Raw genomic sequence first — 12,294 nt, 5'->3', positions numbered from 1 at the left:
GCGGGAGCGGACTGCTGGGCGTGATGGACCTATGGTCTGACCCGGCGGAGGCACTGCTTATGTTCTTATGTTATCTGTATTCTGGAATGATAACAGTGGTTATCAGGAAGGTGTATTAGTACCTATTTGGACTTTTATATGGCTTTTGGTACTGGTCTACACAGAAGACTGGTAAGAAAATTGAGCATAACTACAGTAAGACAGAAAGCTATTAACTGGAACAGAAACTGGTTTAGTTAAAGCAGAGACCAATGGAGTATCCCAGGACTTTGTACTAAGAACAGTACTTTAAAATATCTCAGTGAACCTGATGGAGAAATATGCTTGCTTACAGATGAGACAAAAACAAAACAAAAAGTCTTTAGCAGAGACCAGCCAATCTAACAAAACAACTGGAAAAGCCAATAATATGGTTGCTTACACTGATTACATAAGTAGATTCATCATAAAGAAAAATGATGTAATATTACCTTTGCATGTGTCACTTATAAGATCAAAAGCAAGAAATGAGAAAAAGATGTATCAAACCAAAAGGCCCTTTTACTAAGCAGTGTTAAAAAAAGTGGCCTGCACTATCCCCAGTGTGGATCTTTCCCATACACTGAAGCCATTTTTCGATCGGGGGTAAAATAGCCCCATTTTCCATTATTCCCATTAATGGCCATGCTCTAATTTCCCAATTAGCACTGAGCACTGAACCTCTATCTTTAAAGTGGTAAAGGCTCGTGCAAATCCTGCGCTAACTTATCAGTACGCAGTGATGTAGCTGCACTAACCGACTACACTTCTCCCTCCGTATTCGCCTGTGATAGGGGATTAACAGAACCGCAGATACTGAAAAAACGCAAATAACTTTTTTATATGTTATTTGTTGTTTTTCTATTAAAAACCATCGTGAATATGGTGAAACTGAATAACATGGTGGGAGACTTGGTCTGTTCCTGAAGGAGAGGCAAAACATGGTGAAGAAAGTGCTGGGAATCAGCGATTTTCTCTGTAAACGCTTGGAATCTGCGATTTCTCTATGCAAGCTGATGTAATTTGGGGGGAGGAGCCAGAAAGCTAAAAACCGTGAATAATTGAAACCGCGAATGCTGAAACCGCAAATACGGAGGGAGAAGTGTAGTGCAGAACACACCTACTCTCTGCCCTTAGACACGCCCCCACAATGAGCAGTAAAGCAATTATTAATCAAACTTGAAATTTGATAGATCCTGTGTATATTCTACTACTACTATTTATTATTTCTATAGCGCAAAGGCTGAGGTTTGGCACCCCTGGAATGACACATCTACTGAATCCTCTGCTATAAATGTCACCACATGCCACTACTAGCGAGTAATATGTTCATTTGTGGGGGCTTTATCTATGTGAAAACATTGAGAGGATTGAAGTGGTTCAGAAAAAAGTTCCTAAAAGTATACAAGGTTTGCAACATACAGTAAACTTTGCAAACAGAGTCTGAAGACATTCAAAATGTACTTGCTGGGGGGAAAGAATGCATAAGATGATATAATAGAAAAATGTACATACTTCATAGGCTTCCATGAAGTACGGAAAGGTTCTACACAAAAGAAAAGTCAAAGAGAAGGGATCACAAACTGACTTTACAGGGAGGAAGAGATGAAGGAATCATGAGAAAAAATATGTATAGGCATGGGATGGTAGGTGCCTGAAATAGCCCATGGCTGGCTCTAGCTTTTCTGCTGCTTCAAGCAAAGGATTTTCAGCTGCTTCCCTCTGTTAATTTTTTGTTGGGTTTTTATCCCTGCCTCTGCTTTGCATTTTTAATGTGCATTAGAAATTTTTAAGTACACAAATCAATTGTCCACATAATCAGTGTACTAAAGATTATAATGCACATTAACAAACCAAACACATGCTAAAACACACATATCCATAGTCTTTATTGACGAAACAATGTCTGAAATGCCATCCATCAGAAATGTGCTGTCCCAAGCATGCACTTGCTTTGCTTGTGTCTAGAGCTGGCCCTGGAAATAACCTATTGGCAGAGGCAGCAGCAACTAAAACCATGACACAGAATATAATGAAAGGTAATTGGTACAGTTTTAGAAATGGGAGTGGGGGGTGCCTGAGTGTTCCCTTAGTAATATGGGATGACAGAGCCAAAGAACAGGAAATATAAAATGCTGAGTTGAAGTTGCATGTGTTTTCAAAAAGGCTGGAATAAGCAGATTAGATTATAAGATCAGTTTTTATTTAAGAATTCTTGCCAGCTAAAGCTAAAACTGGCTAGCTCAAACCTTTACAAATTTACAGGGCAGAAGGGACTGTGAAAGCCTGGGGATTTTTGAAGATCACTTAGCCAGAGAAAGACAACAAAAACCTCTCACAAACACAAAGAGTTAGGAAATAGTGATTTGAGGGAGTCAGACATATACGTGGTGGTGGAGTTCCTACAGAAGTTTAAGGGCTCCTTTTACTAAGGTATGCTAGCGTTTTTAGTGCACGCAGGAAATTACCGCGCTACGCGTCGAGAACTAATGCCAACTCAATGCTGGTGTTAAGGTCTAGCGCGCGCTATTCCGCTCGTTAAAGCCCTAACGCAGCTTAGTAAAAGGAGCCCTAAGAACCTTTATGTTAAAGCTTACCATGTGATAATGGACATTACCATGCACTAAGTGCACTGTGGCACATAGATGTAAAATAGTATGCATAATTTAGTGGATGGCCCTATGAAGGAGGTCTCCCGCTGAATCGTCTTTTCCCCCTGCAATCAGAGCAAAACTCAGCTGCACAACTTATCTTCCGCCAACCTCATTGCACTCACCTTATCCCTCTCCTGAAATCACTTCTCTGCCTCCCTATCTGCCTCCTCATAGGGTTCAAACTCTTATTACTAACTTACAAGTGTTTTCATGCTGTAGCCCCTCAGTATCTCTCCTTATAAACCTTCACAAGGACTCCATTTCTCAGATAAACTGCTTTTATCTATACCCTTCTCCTCCACTGCCAATTCCAGACTTCATTCCTTTCATCTAATGAGCACAAATCAGAACATTCAAATTAACATAGATATGATGCTAATGCTTTTCTTTATAATACAGCTTATTCTACAGCCGAGAAGTCAAATGTAAATATTAGATGGGGACAAGATGGGTGGTGCAGAGTGCTTTGGGATAAAAATATGGAAGGCTAAACTCAAGGCAAGTTGTTTATACAGTTAAACAAGGTATAAGGAATTGACTTAAGCCCTGCTTTACTAAGCCACAGTCGAGGTTTCTACCGCGGCCTGGCACACTAAATGCTCCGACGCTCATAGGAATTCTATGAGCATCAGAGCAGCGTCGGAGCATTTAGCACTTCAGGTCTTGGTAGAAACCTCTACTACAAATTAGTAAAAGGGGGGGGGGGGTGTTAGCATGTTTGGTGATCTAGTCCTGGTGCAGAACGAATATATAGTTAATCACTCTATGTATTAAAGGCTTGGGTAAAGAGCCAGTTGGTTGCCAGTTAGGTATTATAAATCCACATGAATTAACAAAAAGATTTCCAGTTAAAGCCTTAAGATGGCACTTGTAGAGAAGCATGCATCCGTTATGCCTAAAGCAATGGTCTTAGTTAATTTTTAAGCTGGAGCCACTTTGGATCCAACTGAGCTGAAGGAGAGCCACCAGTTATCTTCTCATGCGAGGCTATAACACTGCTGACCAGTGTGACAGTATATCAATGACATTTACCCCACTTCAGACTTTATATTGTGTGTATGCTGAACATAAGAACATAAGAAGTTGCCTCCGCTGGGGCAGACCAGAGGTCCATCCTGCCCAGCGGTCCGCTCCCGCGGCGGCCCATCAGGCCCACTGTCCGAACAGTGGTCTCTGACTAATTTTGTAATTTACCTCTAATCCTGTCCCTATAACCTTACCTCTACTCCTATCTGTACCCCTCAATCCCTTTGTCCTCTAGGTACCTGTCCAGACCTTCTTTGAAGCCCTATAGCGTACTTCTGCCTATTTCCAAATGCATTTTCTTCATCTGCTGAGAAATGTCTTCTCCTTCAGGCATGTGGCTTTTCCTTCCATCCACTTTCCTCTTTGTGTCATGAGCTTAGGCAGAGAGGCAAAGAGAAGCAGAAAAACATCCAGAATGATGACAAGGGCTGCCCCAGAGGACTTCAGGGGCTTTCCTTGGCCTCTGGGACTTGCATTGAAGAACACTGGCCTCTTTTTGGCTCAAGTCCTATCTTTTCCGATACATAAAATATGTCCTTATTTGTTTCTTTGCTGTGCAACATGCACTGTTATTTGGTTACCTTGAATACTTTGGTGCAGGTTTTCTTGAGATTCTCACACACACAACTGTGTGGTAAAGTTAGAGAATTTTACAGTAGTTTTTTTTTTTGTAATCCTATGAGTTTACAGTTTCCTATATGTCTTTTTATATTGCTGTATGTACACAAAAGATAATTTGGTTGAATATTAATGTTTCTAAATTATCTGCTTCCTTAACTTCAGAAAAGGCAGTAACTTTACATTATAATTCTGGCACTGGGATATTCTCTGACCAGATATTAGGGCCTGATCAGATGCAGAAGTGTCTGAAAACAAATATAAAAGGTACAACTGGCTTCAAGAAGTAGTCACTACATCAGAAGAAGGAAATTTATTATACAAGGTCCAATAATTTAAAATAATAGTACATTCTCCAGCTTAGAATAAGCCTTCAAATTGTAAAATGTGTCACCTTCTGTAAAGGATGAAGCTAATAATATAGCACTTGTTTTGTTATTGTCCTGGGACTCTTGGAAAAAGGGTAGTTGTGGATAAAGGCTCATGGCACAGAATCCTAGTACTGTTTCTGACCAAGAAAGAAGCAATTCGCAGGCCAAAGCACTGATTTATTGTGCTGATTTTAGTGAATCTGAAGTTCTACACCACATAATGCATCTGTGTATAACTCTGATGGACAGATTTTGGAAAGGTGGTAGCAGTACAGAAGGCAAAAGGACAAGTAGCAAATGTTATGACTCTCTGAAAGAGACCAAGACACGACATCGTTCAGCACAAATAGTGAGTACATTAACCTTGGTTAAGGGTACTAATGTTTAGCACAGAAGTATTCAGCCTCAATCTAGTCGAGTTTTCAGGATTTCTCCAATGAATATGCATAAGATTATTTACATGTATTGTCTCCATTGTATGCATTTATATTTCATGCATATTCATTGTGGAAATCCTGAAGACCTGACTTGGCATGGGCTGTGGTTGTTCACACCTGGTTTAGCTCATGCACTGAATCCCTGCCATAAATGTCACAGCATGCAACTGATGGACAGTATAGGAAAAGTGTTTATGACTCACGAATAAACACTATTTTGAAAAAAACAAATGATTAGTTACACTTTATGCAAATGTACTATTTCAATGCTTTTCACCTTAGTTCTTAGGGCACACTCAGCCAATCCATTTTTTAGAATAGCTAAAATGCATATCCATGAGATGGATCTGTATATCGAGGAGGCAATGCATATAGATCTCATGCATATGCATTAGGGTCATCCTAAAACCTTGAGTGGCTGGATGTGCTCAGAGGACTGGGTAAGAACCACTGCACTATTTAGCAAAACTCTCTGGAAAATATACTTTAATGTAATGTAATGTAATTTATTTCTTATATACCGCTACATCCGTTAGGTTCTAAGCGGTTTACAGAAAATATACATTAAGATTAGAAATAAGAAAGGTACTTGAAAAATTCCCTTACTGTCCCGAAGGCTCACAATCTAACTAAAGTACCTGGAGGATAATAGAGAAGTGAAAAGTAGAGTTATAGGAAAAATAAAAATAAAATAAACATTTTAACAAGACAGCATTGATCTAAATGCTTTGGAAGGTAGAAGAGAGGAGAGAAAGGAATAGAAGCAGAAGGGGGAGTCGTTGAATAGTAGAATTCTGGAGAAATTTAAATGATAGAAATAGAACAAAACAAAGACAAAAGGCAAAACAATAGATAAGATTAAAGATAAATCATAAGCTGGAAAGAAAAATAAAATAAAACTTTGTCTTCAATCCACGGTTTCAGCGTCAGTGATGAAGTGGAGCAAGTAAGTTTAGGAGGAGCGATTGATGTTTCCAGAAAGGGCTTCTTCAGGGAAGAGACTTGGCAGACAGGCCCAGGATGCCTATGTCTCCTCCCCTGCGATGTTCTCCCATCCATGCATTCCCTCCCAGACACACTGCCCGTGCCCCAGCCGCTCCAAGGAGGCTGCCCCAGATGAGGCCCACGGTGAATGCAGGATTCTCTCCTCTGCGGGAAAGCCACCCAGAGCCAACAGTCGATCTTCTTAGCGGATTGCATGGGGGGAAGAGTTCACACTCTTGGTAGGATCGGGTCTGTGTGCTCTCGGTGGTTGTGGCTGATCTCGTTGCTGCTTAGGTGTAAAAGCAGTTGATCTCCACTGCTGCTGATATTTAAAAGCAGGCAGATTGATCTCTCCAATGGACTGCAGGGGGAGGAGTTCACACTCCTGGCAGGATCGGGTCTGTGGGCTCTTGGTGGTTGCGGTAGGTCTTGCTGCTGCTTGTATGTAAAAGCAGTTGTTTTTCTACTGCTGCTGATATTTAAAGCAGGTAGATTGATCTCTTAAACGGGATATAGGGGGAGGAGCTGGATTGGGACAAAAGCTCTCGATAGTGGCGGCTGGTCTTGGTGCTGCTTAGGTGTAAAAGCAGTTGATCTCCTACTTCTGATAATATTTAAAAGCAAGCATATTGATTTTTCCAACGGAATGCTGGGGGAAGAGCTTACTTGTTTGGCTGGATCAGGGCAAAGGGCTCTCGGTAGTGGTGGCTGGTCCTGTTGCTGCTTAGGTGTAAAAAACAGTTGATCTTCCTAGTGGACTGCAGGGGGAGGTGGAGCTCACACTCTTGGTTGGATCGGGTCTGTGTGCTCTTGGTAGTTGTGGATAGTTCCGCTGCTGCTGAGGTGTAAAAGCAGTTGATTTCCCACTGTTGCTGATATTTAAAAGCAGGTAGATTGATCTCTCCAATGGACTGCAGAGGGAGGAGCTCACATGCCTGGCTGGATCGGGGCAAAGGGCTCTTGGTAGTGGTGGCTGGTCCTGCTGCTGCTTAGGTGTAAAAGCAGTTGATTTTCCTAGCGAACTGCAGGGAGGGTGGAGCTCATATTTTTGCAGGACCGGGACTGTGGGTTTTTGGTGGGTTGGTCCCGTTGCTGCTTAGGTGTAAAAGCAATTGATCTCCCACTGCTGCTGATATTTAAAAGCAGGCAGATTGTCCAGGGAGAGGAGCTCTGCACTCAAACTGCCATCCTCCTCGCCTCCAAGTTCCGGAATTCTTTACTTACCCATACTTCAGTGTTTTATAAAATTGTCTTAGGATATGATTTAAACCCATGGGACCTAATATTCAGCAGATGAAGATCAGAGATTTTTAAGGTACTGACTACCACATACTGAATTTGACCCAGGTAATCAATGTTTGGCCTATTTCTTTTTACTGTCCTAATTTTATCCCGGTAGTTACCCACTACTACTACTACTACTACTACTACTACTACTACTACAACAATCACAACTAACTGGTTAATTCCAGGCTCCACCCTAGGATAGTGTTGCAATACTTTGGGCACTATTGATTATGTGCCACTAAAAATTCAGCAATGATCTGACAACACTACCTGAGAGGCCTCTCAATCCTGGTTAATTAGCGGTGATTATCAGGTCTAACACAAGTTGTTTTACCCATGTTGTCATATACAGAGAGTAATTTATACTTTATTTTTTTGTAATTCTTTATTTAAACAGTGTAATTTTTTTTTTTTTTTTTTAAATATTTGTATGTATTGTACAGTTACCTAACAAATGTAAATTTTAATGTGTACATCGCTTTGAAGTTTGATTAAGCGATTCATCAAGATACCTAATAAACTTGAAATCAAACACTGTGCAAACAACAAAATGGAACAGTACAGTGCACATCCCTGATGCGCCACAGAACCCACACAACCATAAAAGCAGTAATACAGTGTACAATAGTTGTCAACCCACCCCCCAACGAAGGACCCCCCCAAAGCCCATCCCATCCACCCCCCTTCCCTCCCACCCCCTGAGAACCAGCTGGAACGTCCATTCACCGAAAAGCACCTTAGTCCCCTAACCGGTAAGGCAGGAAAAGGACGGGGGTCAGAACACCAAGCCCCTAAGAAGTACCAGACCCACCTTTAGCCAAGCGCAGTCTATGAGCCCCAAAAGATGCTCAAACTGTTGCCTCCGGCGGATTAACAGAGCTGAAAGCCTAAATTTCTCACACACCCATCCCAATTTCTCCCACATCATCACCACTGTGGGCACCAGGCAGTGAATACTTTAAATAGTATAGAACATGCGCACTTTGATAGTACGTCATTATTTACATGAGTATATGGCCACATATGTATGCAAATGACCTCTTATAAGCTCTTAACTGGCGTATGTACTTTGAACTGATGGCGTGTACTTTGATGGTGGGTATGCACAGGCAAAAGTATTCTGTAGATTACAAGATACAGTAATTTACATGTGAACTTGACAAATATTGGCATGAACATTTACCACAGCTGTAGGACTAGTGCAAATGTCCATGCCTGCCGCTAATATTTTAGAAAGACAAATAGGTTCCTACTTGTTTTTATAAAATAGGCTTTCCACTAATGCCTTAGGGGCCCTAGCTGTGATAAGCACCAACGTGTGCTTCCTGCAGCAAAATAAAAAAAAAAAGGCATCCCATGGTAATTTTTGGATGTGTAGGTGCTACCCAGGCATTAAAATAAAATTTATTTTTTAGTATGGGACAGGTCTGGAATTGGAGAGTAGGGCATGTTCTGCACTAACTGATCAGTGCATGAGCCATTACCGCCTACAAAACAGGTGGAGGTAGGAGTTCACACGCTAATGGAAGGTTAGTGGCCATCAATATTCCGCAAGATACCAAATAAAGAGGCAGAGAAGATCAATAGGTTCTCGAAGAGATTGTTGACTGTCTAAATACTCGCAGCACACAACAGTGAGCTCCACAAGGAAATAAGAAAATCAATAATTTAATTAGGAAGTGCCCTCAGTGTGATAAGGCAGCGAAAGGAGCAATGCTCCTGCGCGCAAATCATGAGATAAGGACAACCAGTCCCTGCCCCCACACCATCATAGGGCTCTTCCAGTGTGTGTGAAATAAATCAATCAATAAGTGTAAAAAGTGCAAAATTAAAGCACAAAGCAACACACACGAGTACAGACAGGCAACAGTCTCTAAGAGAACCTCCCCCAAAAAACAAGAATCACAAAACGCCAACTTAGCTGGAATAAGATGTAGAACGAACTCCCCAAAAGCAAAGAAGAACGCCAAAAAGATGGGTCAACCAAGCATGGTTTCAGGAAACTCCCTTCCTCAGGAACCAGAATAACTAACTCTGAAGAACGTCGGGCCGGCTGGGGGAGGGTGGAGAATTTTATTCCAGCAGTAAAGATGGCTTTAGCGCATGGGAATGTCCTGAGTAAGGACACACTAAGGCACTTTTCACCATAGTTTGGTAAAAAGGTCCCTTAATAAGATACTTTAACTCGGTGGCCCAGAGAATGACATGGGGACACATTTTTCCCCATCCCCGTAGGGACTCATTTTCCCATCCCACCCTGCAAGTTATTTTCCTGTCCCTGCCCCATTCCTGCAAGCTCTGTTCTCATCTGCATAAGCCTCAAACACTTTAAAATCATATGTGTTCGAGGCTTGTGTGGTTAAGACAGATCTTACAGGAATGGGACAGGAACAGCGACAAAACTTGCGGGGACAGGACAGGGAAACTGAGTTCCTGCGGGGACAGGGACAAATTTGTCCCCCTGTCATTCTCTAGGGTGGTTCCCATCCTTGTAAAATCACTTCCACAATGCCAATATAAACATTTTAAGAATTATTTTTAGACCTGAGTGAAATCAAAGATTTCACTCTGCTGGTGAATGTGTAATTATGAGTTTCATAAATATCTCAAAATAAAAATGCTATTTTGAAAATTACCATATTTCTATGGCTTACCTAACACATACCAATGTATATGATAATTCAGTGATTAATAACATCTTATGTTCTTAGTTTGTGTCCACGAGTCACTTACCTTTGAACAGATTTCGTGGAGACTAGTCGCAATAGCTTTTGCCGGGGTGTCACACCGGAACACATGACATTTCAAAATTCTTGTGTCTTTGTCTCTCGCTACATAAGCAAAGTCTCTGCAAAAACAAGATTCATCGACAATAAATAACATTCTCTGTTCACTAACTTCCACCTTTCTCTTTTAACTAATTTCACCCAATCGCATTATAGTTATCTAAAGTGGAAAATAATTCCAAGCTTCAAGCAATTATAAGCGATTCACATTTAAGATAGTCACAAACCTCAAGCAAGAAAGATCAATTTAGCTTAAAGCTCTGATATTCACAAGCTAATAACAAAAAGTTATTATAATCCCTGGACATAAGAAAATAAATTTAACACATTAGCTATATTGTTAGTGCAAACGGAAGTACACTGTAAGCCTCTCTCATGTACTTGAACAAAATAAATTAATAAATAAAACACAAATGGAGAATTAGAAGATTATATTTTTCTGACTGAGATTCATATTCAGGGTCAGGATTTGTACATGTTCTGGAAGTTAGCCAAGATGAAGAGCTCTGTAATAAAACTAAAATGACAGAGGATTTATAATCATCATCCCATTTGCATGTTCTCAGTGCTCCATCACCTGCAGTGTTTCCCTGCAGAGGACACCGATGAGAAGTCATCACATAAAAATCTGGAAACAATTCTGGTTCACACAAGGAAGACAGATGATTTGAAATAAGTCAAAGTCAGGGCTGTGCCATATGAGACAGAACTGTATTTCACGAGTAGCTTTTCGCACCCCATAAATCAAATGGTCCTAGGAGTTCTAATGGTATGCTTGTACAATCACATCATGGTAGAATGAAAAGGCCCATCAACCACAGAACAAAACGAAACTGATCACTTATCATCATTAAAGAAAGTTCATGAAGCCTGTCATACCACCTAGCTAGCAGAATACTTCATGTAGCAGGAATCAAATTACACTATAAAATAGTATTAGAAACACTTTAAGCTAGTTCTTATGATTTGGGTACAGTAATTTTGTAACTGATCACATACATAAATAGTATGCACATGCTCTTCCCTGTGCAGTACCAGCACATTTTAGAATGGGCATACCTTTGTGTGAAAAATTACCTCAGGGAAATTCTCTTATAAGAACATAAGAATAGCCTTACTGGTCAGACCAATGGTCCATCAAGCCCAGTAGCCCATTCTCACAGTGGCCAATCCACATCATTAGTACCTGACCAAAACCCAAGGTGTTGCAATATTCCATGCTACCGATACAAGGCAAGCAGTGGCTTCCCCCATGTCTTTCTCAATAACAGACTATGGACTTTTCCTCCAGGAACTTGTCCAAACTTTTCTTAAAACCAGCTACGCTATCTGCTCTTACCACATCCTCTGGCAATGCGTTCCAGAGCTTAACTACTCTCTGAATGAAAAAAAAATTCCTCCTATTGGTTTTAAAAGTATTTCCCTGTAACTTCATCGAGTGTCCCCTAGTCTTTGTAATTTTTGACCCGTTCTACTCCACTCAGGATTTTGTAGACTTCAATCATATCTCCCCCTCAGCTGTCTCTTTTCCAAGCTGAAGAGCCCTAACCATTTTAGTCTTTCCTCATATGAGAGGAGTTCCATCCTCTTTACCATTTTGGTTGCTCTTCTTTGAATCTTTTCTAGTGCCACTATATCTTTCTTGAAATAAGGAGACCAGAACTGAATGAAATACTCCAGATGAGGTTGCACCATGGAGTGATACAGGGGCATTATAACATTCTTAGTCTTGTTAACCATCCCATTTTAAATAATTCTAGCATCCCGTTTGCTTTGGTTTCATCGTATTGTCTATGATGATACCCAGATCCTTTTCTTTGCACTTGGTCTTGACCTCCAAGTTAGGTAAATTGTTAAAGAGGAAAAACGGAGACTGAATGATTACATCAGGACCAGCAATGACAAAATGTTAATTGAAGTTTCCAGAAAGATCATCATTAAAGTGACAGAAAAGAAAAATGAATACACTTTTCCCTCCGTATTCGTGGTTTCAGCAATCGTGGTTTTGATTATTTACAGGTTTTTTTGGTTGTTGGCTCCTCCCCCAAATTACATCATAGAGGACTTTCATTAGCAAAGAGGACAAGCGAGCACCAGGTTTCAAGGCTGCAAG

The 12,294-nt window shown here is 40.8% G+C and overlaps 1 protein-coding gene across 25 annotated transcripts in view; it reads right to left on the bottom strand.

Annotated features, from left to right (window-relative positions):
• Positions 1 to 12,294, bottom strand: part of APBB2 (amyloid beta precursor protein binding family B member 2) — a 586,942-nt gene that overhangs the window by 30,625 nt on the left and 544,023 nt on the right. For all 25 annotated transcript variants that reach the window (XM_033946701.1, XM_033946629.1, XM_033946610.1 and 22 more), the window contains one exon: positions 10,129 to 10,243. In XM_033946701.1, coding sequence (XP_033802592.1) covers positions 10,129 to 10,243 — 115 coding nt within the window. The remainder of the gene's footprint in view (positions 1 to 10,128; positions 10,244 to 12,294) is intronic.

This window comes from Geotrypetes seraphini, chromosome 1 (genome assembly GCF_902459505.1).
Source record: "Geotrypetes seraphini chromosome 1, aGeoSer1.1, whole genome shotgun sequence".
Lineage (NCBI taxonomy): Eukaryota > Metazoa > Chordata > Amphibia > Gymnophiona > Dermophiidae > Geotrypetes > Geotrypetes seraphini.
Note: the sequence above shows the minus strand (reverse complement) of the source record. Positions and strands in the feature narration are given on the sequence as shown.